Genomic DNA, 23533 nt, shown 5'->3' with positions numbered 1-23533 from the left:
AAAAATTAAATTATAGTTTATTTAACGACGCTCGCAACTGCAGAGGTTATATCAACGTCGCCGGTGTGCCGGAAATTTGTTCTGCAGGAGTTCTTTTACATCTACTGACATGAGCCTGTCGCATTTAAACACACTTAAATGCCATCGACTTGGGCCGGGATCGAACTCGCAACCTCAAGCATAGAAGGCTAGTACTATACAAACTACGCTACCGAGGGCGACTAAAAGTGTATAAAAGGGTTGCAAAAATAATATATACATGAAACTAATTTTTAAAAATTTGTATTGGGTTAAAATATCTATTCAAGAAAACATTTACTAGTAGAGTCAGAAACTACCCGAACTTCGGGTGGCAACGCCGTACTCTATAGGCAACTTTTCTGCGATGCCCGTGTGGTATGTGGCCTATTCTCTAGGCGTATAGACTCAGTGTGCCGACCTATCAAAGGGGAGAGTAGTGCTTGAAGTGTTCTGAGTTTTTTCCTGAGAGTCGAACTGTCAGTAAGAAGGCGCATGTTGCAATTCTTCGACGTCTTCGTGATGCAGTTCGACGAAGAAGTTCCTATATGTGGCAAGGACAGAATTGGGTTCTAATAGGCGTCATATGAATGAGGTTGCAAAGGACTAAAAAATATACTATTTTTTGAGTAGATGATGAAGATGTTAATAATATATGTTTTTCTAATGAATATATGCGAGTATGTATTGTGATTCGGTTGCTTAATTTCCGAGTCTAAGTCTGTAACTTTTCTTCTTATTCAGATTGAATGGTACTTCAATGGAAGAGTGATACAGAGTGCCAACAGGATCCAAACTTACCACGACTTCGGTTATGTTGCCATCGACATCCTGAGTGTCCGCTCAGAGGATGCTGGAACCTACACAGTTGTTGCTAGGAATGCACTTGGAGAGGCGCAGCTGTCTGCAACTATGGAAGTGGAAGGTTGGTTTATATTACTCTGAAATTTCAAAAATATTTTCCATTATTTTCCAAATCACTATAAGGAATTTTTCTGCCATATTGAAGACCCTGGTTCAAATGCCAGTTGACGTAAGTAAAATTTGTCGTATACAAAAACGTTGTTGAACAGTTTTTCGTGACACATAACCTCCCCCCAATACCATTTCACCAATTTTCAATCTTTGCTTTAACTTCAATATTACTTTTCTTTTTCTTATTTTCATTTAATTTTCATTCAATTATTCGATGAAAGAGTAATGGAACGGAGAAAAATCCTCTCCGGCACCGGGATTTGAACCCGGGTTTTCAGCTCTACGTGCTGATGCTTTATCCACTAAGCCACACCGGATACCCATCCTGGTGTCAGACAGAATCGTCTCAGTTTAAGTTCCAACTCTTGGGTTCCCTCTAGTGTCCGACACCGGGATGGGTATCCAGTGTGGCTTAGTGGATAAAGCATCAGCATGTAGAGCTGAAAACCCGGGTTCAAATCCCGGTGCCGGAGAGGATTTTTCTCCGTTCCATTACTCTTTCATCGTATGATGACGCAGAAGATCTTCATGGAAATATCATATGTATAAAAAATATGTATTCAATTATTATTTATATTTCATAATGTAGTCTTTTATTTGAATTACAGTACATAATATTTATATAATTATTATATAAATGTAAGCAGAATTTAAGTGTCAAAGTTGTTATTGTTCGCTAATCCCTTGACTTTGGATCTTCTCCATTTGCCTATGTGTTAACGTGGCAGTTTAATAGCTTACACTTGAACAATATTTAACTACAACTTATTATTCAGTCAAAAATGTTTTTTTAAGAAAACGAGGAATAATATTTTAAAAATTCATAGAAATGGAATTTTTTAGACATTTATCAATGCTCAAACTTAACATGTTATATTATAAATTATTATGTTTTATAATAACATAAATAATTACCACAAAAATCACATGTACAAAAAAATATAAATCATCTATTACCTATGTCAGTTATGACATATTAGGACCATACTAGGAGCATTGTATCTGAAAATGGATCAAGAGACAAAGACTGTTCTTTGTTGATTTTTTATATAATTTTGTTTGGAAATTACTAACTTAAAAGGTACGGCATATTTTTATAATTTATTTTACATATTACATTGTACAGAAAATTTGTTATTACGAAACTTTCTACTGAATCCATGTATTTATATATATTGTAGGGTAAAGTTGCCTAATTCCGTGATACGTTTTTTTCACTGAATGTCACGGGGTTAGGTATCTTGCTAGGAAGTTCACCGATGTCTCAAAAGTAGGCGAAAGATGCAATCTTTCGAGAAAGATGTTTGGCGCTGTGGTCGAACGCCAAAGCTTTGACTGGCATTCAATTTTTAAAAAGTGTCACGGGATTAGGGGTATCACGGAATTAGGCAACTTTACCCTATAATCTGTGAATATTTTTTTGCTATTATATATAAAATTTACAAATTCAAATACGAATCAGATTGTCCAACAAACAATAGTGGAACTAAAAAAGCAATGAGAAAATATATTATGTTATCACTACAACTTTCACATTCTTTTTATGTTAAAAAATCTTTGTTTTGATGTCTTTCAACACTTACACATGGTTTGTGATTGCAGTGCGTTCCAGTGTAGATACTAGAAGCATGCATCATATGACAATGGAGAAGACTCAGCATCTCGAAGGTTCCAAGTTTGTTGAACCACAATATCACATTGAAGAAATTTCTAAATCCAAACCAATTTTTGTCCAACCACTTTCGGATCCAAAACCTGTTAATGAAGGAAAGAATATTCATTTGGAATGCCGCCTGGAGCCCATGGGAGATCCAACCATGCGTGTTGAATGGTTCTACAACGGCCGACCAGTCACTGTTGGTAAGTCAATTACTACATTTCTGTCTGCATAAATATAGTGTTCTAATAACGAACATATAGTTCGCAGAAAATGTTAAATTCTCTTGGAATCTCTAGTCGCAAAATTAGTTTCCTCTTTTCCTCTTCTTTTGTGTATTTAATGGACGCATTTAATAAGATGTGCTCTTCGTGTAATATTGCAACTCTGTTTTTAATTAAAGTGATAATTAGTATTTATTAAATTAAGTGCATAATCTTCTTTCAGTTAGGAATTAAAATTATTTTTACTTTTTTTTTCTTTTTCCAATTTTTAAAGTAACAGTTGGATGTTAATAAATGAGATATGCAGTAGGATTGTAGGACACTTTTCCCAATCCAATATTCCCACTCCTTTTTTTTTTTTTTTTCTTCCAAATTTTATACTCCCGAAGATGCATAACTTCCAGTAATTCTTGCATTCCCATTCTACTTTTCCCAGTATATTTTTCCCTTTCCTTCCAACTTCAAAATCTAATTCCCTACATGATATTTTCCTCCAACATGATACCAGCTGTTTGTAATGTATATAGATTTCAGTATGTTTGTTTTCTGTTTGCTGGAAAATTTGTTATAGTTTCTTCTCATTTACATGATTCCAAGTTTGCTGTAGTTTCCTCTCAGTGGCATAATGACAAAATTAATTAATGCTTCTGACAGAGGACGGTTACTTCATATCGATGGGCATCTTTATTATTAATACTCTGAAAAAATGGGGAAACCTATTGGAACTTTACAATACAGACTAAATGTTGTGCAAGAGCCATAACAAAACCGAATGGCGAAAATATTATCATACTAAAAGGACTACAACAGTCATAACATCAGCATACTCCAGACAACGAAGATGTCTGAGCTACTGAAGTACTTGCAATATTGTATCCAGATACCAAGAATTCAAGGACAGGATGATATATTAACATGCTTGAAATCAATAGGTCACAACTTTTCTTTTTAAGCCTTAATCATTTTGCAGTTGTGAGATTAATAAATTGGGGAAAGTACCATTTGCGAAATATGTCTTGAGAAAATTTTTTTTTGGGAAATTTGTCACTGGGAATATTTTATTTGGGAAAAGTGTCCTCCAACGATGCGGTAATATTCACGTTTAGAATTAAATGTATATTCAATTATTAATAAATTATATTTACAATTGTTTTTCAATTATAAACTAAAGAAGCATTTAATTTTTTTTTTTTTCCAAATAGTATCATCAGTTTTTGCCCATCATTCTATCATATGGATGTTATGAAGTTTTTCTTCGTGATATCCCTTCCTTAGAAATGGAATTCTCTACACCACTAAACAAAGTTCAGGAAGGTCTTTGTAGATCAAACCAACTAACCAGCATATATTTTATTTTATTATTACAGGATCTCGTTTCCGAACTTATTACGACTTTGGATTCGTGGCTCTGGATATCATCCATGTCACTTCACTCGATGCTGGAGAATACACTGTTCGAGCTACAAACCATCTAGGGTCTGCCCACACCTCTGCTTGTGTCAGGGTAAGGCGGCTTGAAAACTGTTCAGTAATTAAACATGTTTGTGACTGTAATAAATGTAGTATTAGTAAGTACCTATTCCTTTGAGTATATTGAATTAGTTAAACTCAGATTATATTAGACTAGATTATTGTCGAGAAAATGATGTTTTGAAGCCTCTATACATCAAATACTGACTTTTATATATGCCCCTGAATTCCTAGCATTTTTTCATAATGATTTTGAATATTTAACTTCAATAGAATATACCTCAAAAGTGTATATCTTTTATTATGGAGAGTTTCATGCTCCAGAAAATTAAGTTATTGCTCAATCCACGTATTAGTTCAATAGTCTTTATTAAATGGTATCTGACTATGGATTAAATTTTAATCTCCAGGTAATCAGCCGATCTGATATTGTAACCGAAAGCCAAAATGAAGCTGCGTTGGAGCAGATTCAGATGCTGGAAGATTCTTCTCGATACCGAAGACACGTGACTGACGATGTGACCATTGTACAAGCACCACAATTCACAAGGCCATTGCACAATCTGGAGACAGTTGAAGGAACCAACGTGCATCTGGAATGTCGTTTGCAACCAGTGGGTGACCCTTCAATGAGGGTGGACTGGTTTGTGAATGGAAGACCAGTTCCAACAGGTACTTTATAGATTTTAAAAATCTTAATTCAATATTGAGATTTCTGAGAGAACGTCTCTGATATTTCTTTACAGTACACTCCAGCTAGAACCACATGTGACTGTTATTGTCTATCGTTACTTTTATGATGCACTTTCATGAACAATACTATACTGATCAAACATATGTAAATATTCAGTTAAAATCAATTAGCCATTGGCAAAATTAAAATCCTCAAGAGACAAAAAAATCTCTGTACTTCTGTTCTGTTGATATGTGATAACCCCATAATGGGATAATCAGGTCAAGGTCTGGACTTCATTCTTCCATCCTCCCTGAAAAGAAGCTGTCAGAGCCGTTCTTTTAGCTGCCGAAGTATAAAACTCTTCATTACCTCATCTCTTTTTATGTCTGCTTAAAAAATACGAGTTCGTAATTTATGTAGGAAATAAAATAAATGTTAATATAAATTCAGTTCTTAATCTTATCAATGATCTCGAAAAAGAGCTACAATAATATTGAAGAATATTTTGAAGTTTCCTTTCTGTAATTTTTATAAAATTTACCCATAATATAGGATTTTTCTACTTTATTAAAATTATGTAGACGAAGAGTGTTAGCTAAAACTTGTATATATCAAGCCATTTTAAGTAGTTTTTTTATATTAGAGTTGTTACTTCTCTAAATGAAACTTCAGCACAGTTTTCACTGTAATGTCAACGCTAAACAGAAGTCATTTTTCAAAGTTTCTCATACAATATATATAATACATATATTACATAATAACAATAATAAATTTTTGCTGTTGATGACTATGTACAGTCTAAGAATGATTTTTTTTTTTTGTGCCAGGTCATCGCTTCCGACCAGCTTATGACTTCGATTATGTTGCTCTTGATTTACTGAGTGTATATCCTGTGGATTCTGGAGTATACACCTGCCAAGCAAGAAACCAACTAGGTGAAGCTGTAACTTCTTGCTCTGTGAAGGTTATTGGTAAGTAGATCCAAATGAGATGTTCAATTTGATCTGATAACTATCAGAAGTTAGCCTAATTCATGTTAAATCATTATCAAATTTAATGTAATAATTTTCTATACTAGATATTAAAAATTCTTCTCTAACTGCAGTGACTACAATAATATTAAATTTAATGTAGTAAAAATATATGACTATGAGTTCATATGCACGTCTGCACTCACCATCAAAAAGGATATTCATAATGTTTAATTCTAAATTAAAAAATGCATAGTCTAATAGCATTGCTTGTTATATAAAGTAGTAATAATACAGTAAATTACATCTTTCGTCTTTTACATGAATGAATTAAAACTTAGCAAACAAGTTCACTTCTAAATGTAGTTTTTATCCTCTTTCAGCTAAAAAGGATCTTATCTTGGAATCTCAGCATCCATCGGGTCTTGAAAAGATTCAATATTTGGAAGATTCCTCCAGGTACAAGAAATCTGAATACATTGATGAAGTGGTGAATATAAAACCAAAATTCATTACGAAGCCGAAGAGCTTGGACAACATGCGAGAGGGACAACACGCTCATTTTGAGTGCAAGCTGGAACCTGTCACTGACTCTTACCTCAAAGTTGAGTGGTACAAGAATGGTCGACCTATTACAGTTGGTATGTATACACAAATCATACAAATAATACACAGTTTATAGTGTTATGAAATTTTCATTGCTTCATGACACATGAAATGTCGTACAATCTGTAAAGAATTTCTTTCACTGAATATTGTACTAGCAATCGTTTTTTAATTGATTATTTTACGACGCTTTATCAATTGCTATAGTTATTTAGCGTCTGAGTGAGATGAAGGTGATAATGCGAGCTAAATGAGTCTAGGTCCAGTGCCAAAAGTTACCCAGCATTTGCTCTTAATGGGTTCAGGGCAACTAGTAATCGTAGAGATACATAAATAGTAATTACAGAAATATTTGTATACAGATATTCTTAATTAATTGACATATCTCTATCAAAGTAGTTAAATAAATTATTTAAAATTCCAGGATATAAATAATTTTAAATTCCACCCATATAATATTTAGAATAGTATTTTATGTATGGAATATCTCTCCAATTAAGTATTATTATTTACCATTCATCTTAGTCAGATGTAAATACTAATTATAAAATACCGTATCTTTATATAAAGATTATTAATCAATGTACTTCTGTATCAAAATAGTTAACCGAAATGCTGGAAATTCAAAAATAATAATAATTTCAAATGTCTACAACATATGAAGAGTCCTCTGCAAGAATGATGGACGTCATTTGGAATACATTTTGCAGGAGAAACAATTGAAAGTTTGAAATGCATAGCGCTGAAATCTTAATTGTGATTTTCCGATCATTACTGGACAATGACTATCACTGTTAATGCCATATAACTCTCTATGTACATTCTATATGTCTTAAGCTATGCATTGACAGTCTTGGTTCATTTTCGACAAGAAAGTGACATCCATCATTCTTGCAGTGGACTCTTCATATAGCAGCCACAAAAAATAAATCAAAATACGACTTTAAGAATAGGCCTATTAGTATTTATGTTTTAAGGAATTTAAAATAATATTGCTACAACTATTGTATCAAAAAATTTAGATTTGTATTAGCATTCTTTGTCATTTAGGCAGTCTGCTATGGCGGAAAGAATGTTAAAACTGTATACAGAATTGTGAAATTTTAATATTTTTGTATTTATCTATATAAACCTAGAAAAATTTGTAAGAGTCCATTTCAACATGAGCAAACATTTGTTTTACCTCGAAAATCGTCTGTAGCTGCATTTAGATTGGCAACAGGCCATGATTGTTTGGCCAAGCACCTGCATAGAATTGGAATATATCAGTCCCCTGACTGCCCATTGTGCAACCCAAACCAAGAAATGGATTCGGAACACCTCAAAATCTGTGCTTCAGTGGCTGGCCATGATAGTATCTTTGAAAAATATTGGAGTGTAGGAGGTCAAAGGACTTTATTGTCAAATGCCGGCATTAGAAAACAACAACAACAACATTTGTTTCACTTTACAGAAAATTATAAAGGCTCGTTAACGAAATTTTGTTTTAAATAATGCTCCTCACATAACATAAAGGAAGTTTTAAGAAAATAAATTTTATGTTTTCTGGAAGAGATAAATATATATATATAGTATTTTAATAAAAATTAATTGTGAGATGCATTGCTTTTCTAATGCACGGAACTTAGCAAAATCTTGTGCTCTTACAGGCCATCGTTTCCGCCCAATTCATGACTTTGGATATGTGGCTCTGGACATCATTGACCTAATTGCTGAAGACTCGGGAACGTACACCTGTCGTGCTGTCAATTTGGTTGGTGCTGATGAGACCACGTGCACCTTGATCTGCAGAAGTAAGATTTGTTCACCAACTCCAGATACAATATTTACAACCAATACAGTGAAAAGTAGCAGCATTAACTAATACGTAATTCTTGTAACAGGCACTGCTCAGATCGTGACTCTCACCCAGAACGAGACAGGTCTTGAGCAAATCCAGTATCTTGAGGATCGTTCCCGATACCAGCGCACAGAATATGTTGAGGAGACTACGAAACAAGCACCAATCTTCACCACTTCACTGAAACAAATTGATATCAAAGAAGGCCAGAGGGCGCACTTTGAATGTCGCCTGATCCCAGTATCAGATCCAACAATGAAAGTAGAATGGTTCCACAATAATGTGCCTGTTAAATCAGGTGAGGATAACTTATACCTAAAACTGTATTATTTATTAGTATTTAATTAATTAAAAGAATGTTTCATGATATTTTACATTTTTGTTATTATTTTTAACAAAGTTACGCAACATTGAGAAGTATATATTGTTTTAGCCAGAAGTTATTTTATTCATCTGAAGGAACATGCTGATATCCAGTTACTAATCGAATAGAGCCCACCTTTTGATGGACAAAAATTAAGTATAATATTTATAGTATTAGCGTCAGAAATAATTGTACTGTTATTACACATCTCTATTGTTAAACTGCAACCAATGAATTCCATTCCACATACTATGTAGAAAAGTGTTTGATATTGTAAAATGCAATAATGCGTTACACTTGATAGTTTTCTCCTGGCTTTATAAACTATTTTCTGGTGTTTTGTTTATATTGACAATTATATATTCGACTCATCATCGTTTACTACTGAAATGTCCTTGCTCTGGCTTATTTTTAAGACAATTGAATATCAAAATGAATTATATTCATGTTCTAAATATTTTCATTTTTGGTCCTCAGGTTCTCGATTCACAGAGACAAACAACTTCGGATTTGTTGCTTTGGACATCCTGTACTGCTATCCAGAAGACTCTGGCACTTACACTTGCAGAGCAAAGAATATTCTTGGAGAGGCTGTTACATCAGCAAATCTTTCTGTTCACTGTAAGTCGATTCATTAACATTTTACGTTTGTATTTATTAATTAAATTCAGTGTGTTTCTGAGGTACTGCAGTCAATTGATTTATTGCTTAATGATTTAAATAAAAAGTTATATAAGCATTCCATAACCTAACCAGGCTCAATACTTTTATTCTATGAAGTGAAAATATATGCTCGTATGATAATAAATTTAGTTACTCAATTAATCAATCAACTAGGCATTATGAAGCTTATCGACTAGATGCTGAGTTCAAAAAAAAACCTCCACTCTGTTCTGTCCGTTCCCAGATCTTTAGATTTGACTTTTTCTATTACTTATGAAAAATATTAGAAATGTCTACATTTCAAGGGTTGGACCTATTTTGTCTATTCAATTGTTGCTCAGTTAAGTTTTTAGGATTTTGTAACGGTCATAACCATTAGAATTTTTCCTTCCCTTACTTCAATGGAAGACAGTGGTAGACTCAGACTCCGAAAAGTAGTATTTGCGATATTTTCATCATGAATGAAGTCAAATCTATACTTACTGTCATCAAGTGGAATATTTCATACCGTCTGTTACAACTATACAATTTTAAAACGTGACACTGGAATGTATTAATGTTGAGACTCATTGTAAAAATGGAGAAAGGTGAAAAAATATATGTTTAATTTATCAATTTAATTTATCTATATACAGCCTTTGAAGGTCATGGTATCAGAATTTGCTATCCTTATTAAAAAAAAAACACTTTTTAAACGAACGTCTATAATATCTGTCATTAACTTTGAAAATGTAATTTTTAAAACTCAGTCTAAATTAAATTATAGCATATTGGAATATTTGTTAAGACTATCAATAAATACTGAAGAAGTGACGAACTAGGATAACAAGTTACAGAATAAAGAAAACAAGTGAGATAAATAAGTGCAAGAAACGAATGAGTGAAATTAGGGAACAGTGGATTAATGTAAGAAATATATAGCTTCAGAATACTAGTCAATTAAATAAATGATACTTCTGAACAGTTAATTCTCTATTTGTAATATTCTTTTACCCTTAAAACTAAAGAAAAAAAGGTATTTTACAGACAAATTCAAATTAATGTAACTCTGAAAATATTGATAATAGGACCCATGTTTATATGACTTTTTTTTTTTTAATGTCTTCGGAAATATTCTCTGTAAGTGGTGGTAATTCCTCGTGAATCACCCTGTATAGTAATGTGCATCAAACTTGTTGCAGTAAGTGACGATCGTGTGGTTTGTGGTTTTTACAGCCAAGAAATCAATCTACCTTGAAACACAGCATGAGAGCGCCCTGGACCGCATCACATACCTGGAAGACTCGTCACGTTACCAGCGGCAGACTGTACAAGAGGAGACCATATCTCAAGCACCTGTGTTCACTCAGCCAATGAGGGACATCCGAGTTGCTGAGAACCAGGCAGTTCATTTCGAAGCTCGTTTGATTCCTGTCGGAGATCCTAAGCTCAAAGTAGAGTGGCTCCGTAATGGCGTTCCTATCCAAGCATGTAAGTGAAAATTATACGCAGCATATTGCTTCTTCTCTTTTTTTTTTCCTACATCTCTTTTATTAATTTTCGTCCTTTCTTTATTCTCTTTCTCTTTAACATTTTCTCTTTTTCTTTTCTTCTTTTTTAAAACTTATTTTCTTTCATAATTTTTTCCATTTCACTCTTTCTTTGTATCCTTTAACTTTCAAAATTTCTCTACTTGTTTCTTTATTTTTATTTTATTCGTCTTTTCACTTTTCTTTATTTCTTTCCTTCTACCTTTTGTTCTCTTTTCAATTTCATTCATTCATTCATTCATTCATTCATTCATTCATTCATTCATTCATTCATTCATTCACTCGTTACTTTCAAAGCAAGGCAGAGGATATTTATAAATATTGTGACACCTCAAACTATCTCTCTCTTTTTCTCTATGCGTAATATTTCTTAACCACCCACCTTCGATCCTGCATCAAAGTTTAGTAATGCTTACGTACTACAGCATAAAAAGTCACCTTTAAGTTGTAAAATATAATCTTCTCTTTGCGCCAGTGTTGAACAGCTTATTCTTTATATACCAGATTTGCTTTTAAATGGATAGCGAGAAAAACTCAATTTTACTATTGAAAATTAATTGAAAGAGATTTATTGCCATCGTAAATTATGAACAAAGTTGTATTCTGTTTTAAGATATAATACCGTATATACGCGAATACTCTACACCATCGAATAATCCGTGCACCCTAATTTTAGGAGAGAAAAAAAAAGAAAAGAAAATAAAAAAAGGAAAAAAAATGGCTGTAATTTGTGTTTCATTTACGAGAAATTAATCCTACATAATGATGTACTCCAAAACTAAATAAAATATCGATTTGTTTTAAGAAACGCGTGTTAATCTTCACGTGCTGTTGTAGAAGCATCCAGGACTCTATCTACAATATAAAATTACGAAACACTATCTTGGATAATTTTGTAGACTAATGGAAGTCATGATGAATGGTTCCAGCCAATCAGAAAGAGACCATACAATGTCTCACCTCTCATGCCATCTATGCAAGAGATATAGAATGTTTTTGTTCTACCCGTAGTTTGCAATGGAAATAGTCCTGTGAGTTATTCGTTGACGATTCAAAAGAATAGTTGGAATCGCAGACTGGGAAGAATCGTGAACGAATCGTTAGAATTGATTCGTAATGTGCGTACGATTGAATCGTTGGAATCGACTTCTGAAGAAGAATCGTGTTGAGGCCAGACAACACTATAGTATCTAGTGTTTGAGGCGAAGCGGTACCAGTATTTCAAATAATGCGCGCACCTCAGTTTTTCTTCGTTGAATTCCGGACAAATATGCGCGGAGTATTCTCGTATATATGGTATTTTTTATAGTGTTATAGTAAACTCTTCAGCTCATGATTTATCTCTGACAATAATATATCATAGAGCAAACTAAGCAATATAATCTTTCTCATAATTGTTTGCTTATTTGCAGCTAACCGAGTGACCACCATGCATGACTTCGGTTATGTGGCGCTGAACATGAAGTACGTCTACCCTGAAGACTCAGGAACTTACACTTGCCGAGCAACCAACGAGCTGGGCCAAGCTGTCACTTCGTCCACACTTGTCGTGCATTGTAAGTTGATCTGTCTTACCTTCTTCATAAAATACAGATTCCTGGAATTACATTTCACGTAATGCAAGACTTATTTTAATTGTGTTACAGTTTTACATCTTTATACATTTTAAGGGGGTTGGGTAGTGATTAGGGGTCGAAAATTCGATTTTTTACTTTGTCTTTCAAAAAAATGTACAAAACTTGCTCTTTAAAACAATATACAGGGTGGAAATGAAATACCCTTGCAGATTGAAAGGGACGATAGGGTACACTTCAATGAATAGAAATCTTATGTCACGTTTTGTGAGTAAATTCACGGTTAATTAGAAAATTAAGTTGGAAGTGCCAGCAGTCTGGCAACCTCGCCGCTAAAATTCTCCTTTCATATCGCAATACAGATGTAAGAGGTCAATGAACTCAGCATATGTGTACTGCCTCGCGCTCCCTTCTCTAGCTACAATGTTGCGATGTGGATTGCATCGTTCATTGGTTTGAAATTAGTGGTTTTTAAATTAAATTTACACGAAAACCACCCACGTTATTTAAATACTGTATGACACAGGGATAAATGATTCCTTATTAGATTTTATATCGATATGGAAAAAATCACGATAAAATTCGCAATAGTTACCGAATAAGAGTGTGTTAAACATTTGAAAAAAAAAAAAAAAAAACAATTTTTTTTCCTGAGAAAACTATAAACTTCCCACCAGTATGTTATTACAGTTTTCTGTTACATAGAACATGAGCTATTCGCTGTAAAAATCTGCAGGATTATTTCATTTCCACCCTGTATATTATATTGTGGTGGTATCTCTGTAGATAAGCTCTTTAAATAACCTCTTAAATTTGGCTGCGCATGTGATTCATGCATTCTTTTCTTTAATATAGTTTTCCGGAAGTTGATATTTTTCAAACTTAAGTGCATTTCTCTCTTATAAACTGCTGAATCTATTTACAGTGTTTTCTGCAGCTTGTATTCTACAAAGTAGACCTACGGGTGCATAAATATCACACACATAACATGAGGGAAAAAATATATTCATTGAAAAAAAAAATGGAAAAAATTGTTAATCGATGTTTAATATTTTTTTCTGTTTCACTAAGTGTGAAATATTTAATTGAATTTTACTTTATAATTTACGGTATACATTACTTGATAATTAAAAAAAATACAAGGTATATGAGTGAAGATTCTAGCAAGTAATGTGCTCCTGAGGATTGAGGTACATCTAGCAAAGTGGGAAAACAGGTTATTAGTTAGGGCCTTTCTTTTGTATTTTGATAAGAAACTATTTAGTTTCCTTTTATACCACTGAATTCAGAATGATTTATTGTATAACCATGGGAAAGTTTTGTTCCACTCTGAACACTAAAAGCCTAGAAATATTGAACCAAACTTTTGTACTGAAATTCTTTAATCACACAGCCCATTCCCCTTAATTTAATGAAACAGATATCTGTGCTTATGAAAAAAGGCCTTTCTTGCATATATACAATATTTTTCAATGAGCGTTAACAAAGTTTAAAAATAATCCTGGAGGACAATTCAAGCCCTGTACTGTTATGATTCCAAACAATATTGTATTTGTGTCATTACAGCTAAGGCCTCGCTGTTGCTGGAGACCCAACATGAAGGTGCTATGGAGAAGTTGCACTTGCTGGAAGACTCCAGCCGTTACCGTCGTCGTGAAGAGGAGGAGATCATTGTGACTCAGGCACCTCGCTTCACAGCTCAGCTGAATGGACCCACCAATCTCATGGAGGCCCAAAGTGCCCACTACGAGTGCCGCATCGAGCCTTACCCGGATCCAAACCTCAAAGTGGAGTGGTACCATAATGGAAACCCATTGCAGACAGGTAAGGCATGGCTTCATGTTGAAACAGCCTTCAAATGCTATGGGACAGATTTTTAAATGCTCGTTTCGTAAGCTTCCATTATTGTCATATCACTATTTTATCGGCTCTGAATAGTGTTTGTAAGTTTTAAAGGTGACTGCCTCCATGGTCTGTTGGTCAGCATGCTGGCTTCCAGATCAGGAGATCCCAGGTTCGATTCCTGGGCTCGGCTCTCGGTGAATTTTTCTTGAAGGAGAGGAATACCCTGGGTGTCTAGAGTCTGGAAATTTGTATGAATGTGGGTGTGCCGGGTTAATATTAATTAACCAATCATCACGAACATAAAAATACATCATGACTGTCGCTGGTTCAGTAACCTGAACACACGTTTCAGCGTCACATTGTTGACAAGTAACTTCATCTGTTAGCACAACCATAAAGCATCTAATAGATTCTATAGAGTTACCAACAACGAAAAAAGAAAAGTTTTAAAGGTGGTTAAATAAAACAAAATTATTGTTGGTGAATAAAAGTGCTGCAAATAAATCATTGGAATATTGCGTTATATAACAGAAGAGCTCTTGCAAGCGCTTTGTTAGTTATTTGTTGCAATAATGTCTAATCTTATCAGTCTATGTTTTTTTCTTTTCTTTGTTAGATCTTCTTAAGTCGTAAAATGTTTATATAAAGATATTTTATTTTGGAATGGTAATTCTGCAGACAGTAATTTTTACGACACAAAAGTTCTTTCTTTTTTTTTTTTTCAATAAATGTATACCTTTTCGCTTGGTTTTCTGCTTTATGTAAGAACAAATTCAAGAGAAAAGTCGTTACAGCAGATTTCGTGTAAAACGTAATTTTGTCATTATACCTAGGTATATTCAAATATAATATTATTTTAGGAATAAAACTTTTTATCAATACGCATTATTTTAGGATTAATTACTATATAGGCTAATTTGTCTTTAAATATACGCATAAATTTCCCTGTAATTTCGGTGTACTTTTCTGGTTGTGCGGTAAAAGCGTTATTCATGCATAAAGTTTGTATCTTTGACTTGGATGATCAGTATTTGTGTAAATCTCTATGCACTTACTCGTTTATATGTTTGCCTTATATTTTATTTTGAATAAATTTTATTCAGCTTCCTCCAAGTGAAGGCTGCCTACAAGATAAAGCTTACCATAAAATTGTTGTTTTTTTTTTAATAAATGGTAGGTAAACAATTATAATGGAAAAAAAGAAAACACTGGAGAAGGAAAAGAAAAAGAAATAACACAATTATAAATAATTGAAAACGATTAAACAAAACATCATTAATTCCAGAAGAAATATACAATTTTCTAGTATTTATATGCTATCAGGTGATCACAGTCGTCTATTTAGCACTAGTTGCAAGACCCAACTTAAGTGAGCAGATCGCCATAGGAAAGAAATCAGTCTATTTAAGTATAGAGATGTTTATTCGTAGAGACTTAGTTAACAGCGTAGTTTTTAACTAATGGATATCTTGATCCCTTAGTTCAATTTATTTAATGTAGTTCCTCAATTTACTACGAGTATATTCTTTCATTAGATTTGAATAGTTCGTACGTACAAATGAGATCAGAAGTATGTTTTTGAAGGCATTAAATTGGAACATACAAAATATTATCACAACAAATTATGTTATCTATCGCTGATGTAAAAATTATTTTTGAACATAAATAAAAATTGATACGTATTAAAAATTTGAGCACGAATTAAAACTTTCCTTATGGAAAATAATGAAACTTTCAAAATGTGTTTTACTCACAACGCCTGATACTATGCAACCGGCACATTGCCTGAGGTGAAGAAGTTGCCGACCATGTAAGGCAGAGTTGCAATTGTATTTACATAACGCCTAGCACATGTGGCAACCTGCGAAACTAATATGTCGGAGAAGTGGTCGCTGCAACACGGCGTATTACAATTTGGAATTTTACAGTACTGCTTTCTTAAATTTATATAGTTTGTCTACACTAGTTCTTTTATTTATTTTTTGCCGATGTCTGTTTTAAAGAATTTCGTGGTAAAGATGTTTCTCTTTTTCGGCAACGACCTTGTAACGGCCTACAGTGTTCAAAATTTTTCGCAGTGTTTTATTTCTTAAAAACACGATATTAAAAGTATTCTCTTGGCGTTTGATTTCAGGACATCGTTTCCGAACCACATACGATTTCGGCTTTGCTGCACTCGATATCTTGACAGTGTATGCAGAGGACTCTGGAGAATATACCTGCAAGGCAATTAACAACCTGGGACAGGCAACCTCTTCTATCAAACTTAACGTCAAATGTAAGTAATATTTTACAGTATTCAAATCAGATAACAGTGGTCATTTTCTGATGAGATGGAACTTCTCATAAACCAGACAAATTCTGGTCTAATGAGATGGGATAAAACAACCAAACTTCAATATATTATCAGTATTTCCGTTTGTCTTCAAATTCACAAAGGCGTACAGCTTTTTTTTTCGCCTGTCTCTCTTAATAAATTAAATTAAAAAGTAATATTTTTATATAGCGAGTTTTAATTTCAAATTGACTTTAACACTGTTGATGCAAATAAAATAGTTTCTAAAAAATTAATACCTATGAATTTTTTTCTTAAAAAACATCTCTACTGGCTATCATAAGCTTTTTGTCAGTGTTCTAATGATTATAATTTAATCACTAATAATCATTATAATTATCATGCCGTCTGCCTATTTAATTCGAGTTTGTGGATTCAAGCGTGGCACAGGGCGATAGATTTTTAAGGACGATTAAGCCATTATAATGGTTGCTTTCGGAAGGAAAATAAGCTTATGAGTGCAATTTCTAATTTTCTTCATTCTGTGCATAACTTTAATATTGTTTAATATGTTCGTCCAAACTATTTTATGCTCTCGTCTGAGCCTATGATTCGAATAACTAATTATTTTTCTTGTTCAGTAGCTTTGATATTCAATCTGTAAATAATACAAAGTGAAGAAAAAGTGGAGGGCAAATATTCCAGCACACAATTCTTTATAAGAAAAGCAAGAAACTTTTATATTTACATAGATTTCAAATTTCGCATTTTTCCCCCTTACAAATATGGATTAATATTGAGAATATGTGGCAACACTGTAAATGTTCCTTACTGACACTATTTCCATAAGTATGAGACTCTAACGATGTTATAGAAGAAAAATCGTGAGTTTAGTCCCCTTGACGTCATTTTTTTTTTTTTTTTTTTGGTTCAAATGTTTTTGTGAAGTTTTCAAGGAATGGATTACACATTACATCAAATTTAGAAAACGTTCTGAACTCAAAATGTGTTACATAATAATAATGAGTCTCGAAGAACATATAATCACTATAATGTTTTTGTCTTACTTGATTAGCTGGATACGAACCATTTTATTCTATAAAAGCCTATATGAATACACAAACTTAAAATAAAATTTTTAATTGAATCACATCAAATTATTGCAGTAATTTCGTAATGTTTTCAGAATTATCTATAAAGATATGAAGTTTCAATCATGCCAGTTTTTAAAACATGAATGGCACGTGAAATTGAATCCGTGTCCTCTGTCCCATAATCCATAACGATAGGCATTCATCCAAGCAGCTGAGCTGAAGATTCCTTACTATTGAGCAAACTTTATCCGAGTCTATTTACTTACAGTGTTGCAACATCGTCTGACATTTCAATCCTTTATTTTTTTTAATGCGCAAGATATGATACTTGTTTAAATAGGAGATTATCTAGATTTTTGCCGAAGAATCACATGGTAGAGTGAGTTTTCGCCGATTTATCTTCATTCTATATAATGGCATTGATATTACCTCTCTGTTACTGTAAGTGATAAAGATTTATCGTAATTATATAACCTAAATACTAATACTAATAACTGCAAAGAGATGTAAACATGTTGTTACGTTTGTGTGCAGCCCGATCGTCCATCATTCTGGAGACGCAGCACGAAGGAGCCCTGCAGAAGATCCAGTACCTGGAGGATGACTCTCGCTACAAGCGAACCAAGACAGAGGAAACAGTGATTGCAGAGAAGCCACAGTTCGGTCGTCCACTGCGCAATGTGGAGCATCTGCCTGAAGGCCTCAGCGTCCATCTGGAAGCGACCTTGACTCCTGTGAACGACCCCACCATGAGGGTGGAATGGTACTGCGATGGAAGACCTATTCCACAGGGTGAGTGGATAAAAACACGAGCTTTTTTAATAAATAATAAGATTTTTATTGCTTTTCTTGCTCTTAGACTACAGGATACTGCTGAATAAAACGGTTCCTTCAATAGTTAAACACAATTATACTCTTATATGTACATAATTATTGAGGAAGCTGATATGTATTCATTGTATTTCTAGAGTTGTATTGTTTGCAAGCTAAATTACGTTTGATATGTTATAAAGGATCATTAAGTCACAGAAGAAAAAACAATTGAAATGAATACAATTGGTATTATAACTGAACCAATCATTTGTAAAAATCACATGAGTCACAGAGTATTAGTTTTGAGGGAAGTAAATATCTGTTGCATTAGTGCTATGTAACTTCGAGAGGAGAAATATCAATACCTTTTTCACATTTCAGGAACAATTCATTTATTTTATCTCAGTTATTTACTTCAAAAATTATATTTCATTATTTAACAGCTAACAATAAAAATTAACCTCTTTTATTAAGCCAGGACTGATTTGATTTTTGTAAAACAGAATTTGAGATGCATGCAGGAGTGAAAATGCTCGGAGTAGTTTTATTTTCACAGATAACGAAACATTTATCATTACTGTTTGCTACTGTAACAATAACTCATTTTTATAACTTATTTGATTTTACAAATCATTGAATCAATTGATGTAGATTATTTATTCTGTAGTAGAAAGACTGATATTAAAATGGATTTGAGGGAGGTGGGTTATCATGGTAGAGACTGGATTAATCTTGCACAGAATAGGACTGATGGCGAGCTTATGTGAGAGCGGCAATGAACTTTCGGGCTCCTTAAAAGCCATTTGTAAGTAAATTATAAGTAGAAAGACGGATGTAGAATTAAGTAGAAATAGAAAATATAAATTTAAAGGTAAAGTTCGTCATATTCTACTGTCAATCAAAGACTATTGACCTGTTATTAAGTCACTCATGGTATCGAGGATCAACATAATTAATAGATTGCATTTAATATTCCGAAAATGCGAAAACAAAAATAAAGTACATTCTGTAACCGAATGTGTAACATAATTAAAATTATTATTAAATAATAATACCACGTTTCTATAAATATCTCACAAATGTAAGCTATAATATAGTTAAAACCTAATTTTATTGTTGTAGGTCATCGCTTCAAGACAACATACGACTTTGGTTTTGTTGCCCTCGACATACTGTACGCATATGCTGAAGATTCTGGAACATACATGTGCAAAGCCAAGAATGCTGTGGGTGAAGCTGTTACTACTTGCTCTGTGAAGGTCGAAGGTAAGTCGGACGATACCATTCATAAGTTTATCATACTTATGCGTTTTCAACACAGGGATCTCTATTTAGTACCGTCCTCAGACCAATTGGAAAATATTAACTTTTATTCTGTGATATCTATTATTAATGGAATGTTTTCTGTCAAGCATAAACATGTATAATGGGGTTTCTTTATATACTTCCGTACCTGTCCATTGTATACCAAATTATAGACAGAAATGAATGATGTCATTGAATAATATGTAAAATGCTGAAAACAAAGTATTCGCGTTTTTGTTAATCGAATCGAACTGATATTCATTTTCTATTTAAAGTATGCATTTTATACATGAAATGATGACACTGTATATATATTTATTTATTTTTGTTTTAAAGTTTCACATTAATTTATTGTTCAACATGTGAATAACATTAAGAATATTATTATACTACAATTTCTATAAACTTAAATACTCAATAGTGATTAAAAAGATATACCTGGAACTACTAACTCAGGTTGGATATTTTAAATTATAATTATATTAATAAATATTATGTGTAGTTAATTTAATGTTGTATGAAATCGTGTTACAGCCAAAGGTGGCTTGTACCTGGACACACTTGATGAACAGAGACTCAAGAAGATTCGTGAAATGGAAGCTTATGAACGGCCATCGAAAGCTGATGTTGAACCTCAGCAACAGAAACCAGTCTTTATTACTCCACTTAATAGGTAAGCCAGCTTTCAGAACTGGGAGACTAGATGTTTGGTTGAGATTCTTAGTAACTTGCTGATCAACAAGCGGATTAGGTTTGTCTTGTACATTTCAGTGCTAGTGGAACCAACAATAGTCAAATGTCTAATATTATTATTAACATTCCTTTATACAACTTTTAATGAGTCTTCTCAACGAGGTTAGGAAGCAGTTTTTCTATTTTATTGAGTCGAGTAGGCCTAGCAGAGTCTGCAGAGAAATCTGAGTATAAATCAGAAAGTGATTGGTGAATTTCTCCCCCCCCCCCCCCCCCAAATTGATATTCTTAGAATTTTTAACCAGTTACTAAAATGCTAGCAATTACTCATCTATACAACTAGGCGTCACATTTTTCCTTATACAAGGTGGAATGAAACGTTGTTCATTTATTTATTGTGATGAATCGTTGGAATAATTAAAAAAAAAAATGTATGCATTAAATTTTCTAGGACATGTTGGAATATCTAAAAGTGCATTTCTGGTTCTTTGACATTTTGTTTCCCTTTTTGTCATTTTGAGGAGAACTCTTTGAACCAAGTTTGATGGTTCATATTAAGTAAAGCGACTTAATTTTTGCAATGTAGTTTTTATGATCTTGTGGAGTATCCTCATTCTAATAAAATATTCTTGGAATAATTTTTTCAAAAGTAATATGCAAGAAATAGGAGCTGTTAGAAAGGTTTTAATTACTGGTATGCTATTTAGTTGTAATCACATGCTTCGGTAACCTCATAAATAAATGCATAATGCCCCTTTCCAGTCTGTATATCGCTAAATAGAATTGGGTTTGTCATTATCAGTTCTTCATATTACGTTAGCATGCACAAGATCTCAGACATTTACAAACAATTTTATTTATAAATATTTCGAGAGAGAAAGATAAAAGTTCTTTTTACATACAGAATATTTTGACGTTCTTACATTTTCTTATTTTCTCAGTCTGGAGAATCTAAAGGAAGGTGACCACGCCCATCTGGAATGTCGGGTAGAACCTATCAATGATCCGAATCTGAAGATCGAGTGGTACGTGAATGGTGTGGCCATCAAAACAGGCCATCGCTTTAGAACTACTCACGATTTTGGCTATGTGGCGCTTGATGTTCTTTACACATATGCGGAAGACTCAGGAACATACATGGCCAAGGCTACCAACCTCTTGGGTGAAGCCGTCAACACTTGCCAGATCACTATTGGAGGTAATACATAGAGGCCTTTATAATTTATTGCCTTTGGGTTTCACTTAAAATATATGGGGATATTAAAATTGGCATGCCTTTCAAATCACTCAAACTTAGTAAAAAAATATAGTCTATATAAAAATTTGCCATTTCATTGACAAACGACAAAGAATACCGTTTATTTATATAAAAGTGATAAATATATAATTCAAGTATGACCGTCATTTGTTCGTCAATTAATAATACCTTCTGGAATGAAGACAAATTAGAGAGAGTCACTATTTGGAGTTTTAAATCTCCTTTGAACAATGGGAAATTCTAAATCTACTGCATTTACAATAACATTGAATAAATCTAATTCACGTCTGCAGACACGAAACTACTATTTTGAGAATTAAATATGTGAAACTAAAGTCTCAATATGCCACACAAGATTAACAGAATAGCTTTGATTTCTTACTTTTTTAAGAAAATGTTGCCAAAGCAACCGAAATGAAACATTTGGCAACAAGTATGATGACGAATACTGATCTTTTGTTATTGTAATGAAATTTTTTTATGTGAACCTATGTTTAACAATGTCTAAGCAATTTCAAAAGTATCATGATTTTTAAACAACCAGAAATACTGGTAATAACTCAATTGAATATGTTTTTAAAAATAAATATTTGTGATAGTGTCGATTAAATTTTTAAAAATTAATATAATCAGTAAAACTTTATGAGACTTAAAACTTTCCAGCGATTGAATCTGATAAATATATATATATTTTTTTTTGGATCTTAGTAATTAAAATTTCCATACTCTGTTAGAACCTTCCAAGAATTAATTAAGATTTAGTTGTTAAAGTCTATTACTGAATGTAATTAAATATTTATTTTCCTATTTTTCTAAATGAGAAGAAAGCAATGGCGGTTTATTCAAGAGGGGTTTGGTTTGGACTTTACTAATTGCTGAGGAAATATAATCAGATGGCGTTTCGAAGATTTGATCTACCTTTGTTTTCACTGGAAGATAGAAGAAATGTTGTACTCGTTTTAGAATAACTGAATGCCCTTGATTGACAGTGAAATGTCTGAAAGAATAGGACGTATCCCCTCCCATTCACTTGAAGACAAATGTATATCAACATTCGAAACGTTGTATGTTTCATATTTTAACAGCAATTGAGAATCCAATCTGAACCTCTCTTGAATTTATTTAAACTACTATCAAATAAAAATATTTTATAAAAATTTTGGCTGGGGAGTGAAAAGTATAAATTTAAGAATTTATACATATAATACTGAACCTGGAAAATAAAAGTAATAACAGATATGTATCATACCTACTGTGTATTAAACAAGTCATGTTTTTTTGAGGGAAGGAAGAAGGGGGTAATTAGATTTGAATGAATAATTGTTAGTATACATTAAATATCGGCTTTACATAACGATTTTTTTGGTTTGCAGCTCGTCGTAGTATTTACCTGGAATCCCAGCATCCTGAAGGTCTTGCAAAGATTAAGGAGCTGGAGGCCCAGGGCCGACCTGCTCGATTGGAAGTGGAGGAACCAGTTCCGACTCCACCACGCTTTATCACTGAACTGAGAGTAAGACATTGTTTAGTTTATTTCTAAAAGAGTTCTCTAAAACTAAACTTTGATACATTCCCTTTTTGATGGCGGAAACCGAAAGTGTGTAAATAAATGCTTTCCTTCAGTTTGGATGCCTTTCATCCAAATACAGAGTTCTTACAATAAAGCTTTTTTTTAAGTTTCAA

The 23533-nt window shown here is 33.0% G+C and overlaps 1 protein-coding gene across 17 annotated transcripts in view; it reads left to right on the top strand.

Moving 5' to 3' along the window:
* Positions 1-23533, top strand: part of sls (sallimus) — a 959631-nt gene that overhangs the window by 673907 nt on the left and 262191 nt on the right. For all 17 annotated transcript variants that reach the window (XM_069830434.1, XM_069830438.1, XM_069830435.1 and 14 more), the window contains 18 exons: positions 763-943; positions 2596-2853; positions 4242-4378; positions 4755-5016; positions 5848-5991; positions 6375-6632; positions 8247-8390; positions 8481-8735; positions 9279-9422; positions 10680-10934; positions 12406-12549; positions 14134-14391; positions 16547-16690; positions 18316-18573; positions 19717-19860; positions 20434-20572; positions 21534-21790; positions 23224-23363. In XM_069830434.1, the coding sequence (XP_069686535.1) occupies positions 763-943; positions 2596-2853; positions 4242-4378; positions 4755-5016; positions 5848-5991; positions 6375-6632; positions 8247-8390; positions 8481-8735; positions 9279-9422; positions 10680-10934; positions 12406-12549; positions 14134-14391; positions 16547-16690; positions 18316-18573; positions 19717-19860; positions 20434-20572; positions 21534-21790; positions 23224-23363 (3522 nt within the window). The remainder of the gene's footprint in view (positions 1-762; positions 944-2595; positions 2854-4241; positions 4379-4754; positions 5017-5847; positions 5992-6374; positions 6633-8246; positions 8391-8480; positions 8736-9278; positions 9423-10679; positions 10935-12405; positions 12550-14133; positions 14392-16546; positions 16691-18315; positions 18574-19716; positions 19861-20433; positions 20573-21533; positions 21791-23223; positions 23364-23533) is intronic.

This window comes from Periplaneta americana, chromosome 7, assembly GCF_040183065.1.
Source record: "Periplaneta americana isolate PAMFEO1 chromosome 7, P.americana_PAMFEO1_priV1, whole genome shotgun sequence".
NCBI classification, from domain to species: Eukaryota; Metazoa; Arthropoda; class Insecta; order Blattodea; family Blattidae; genus Periplaneta; species Periplaneta americana.
The sequence above is the reverse complement of the archived record's forward strand: the minus strand, read 5'-3'. Positions and strand labels throughout refer to the sequence as shown.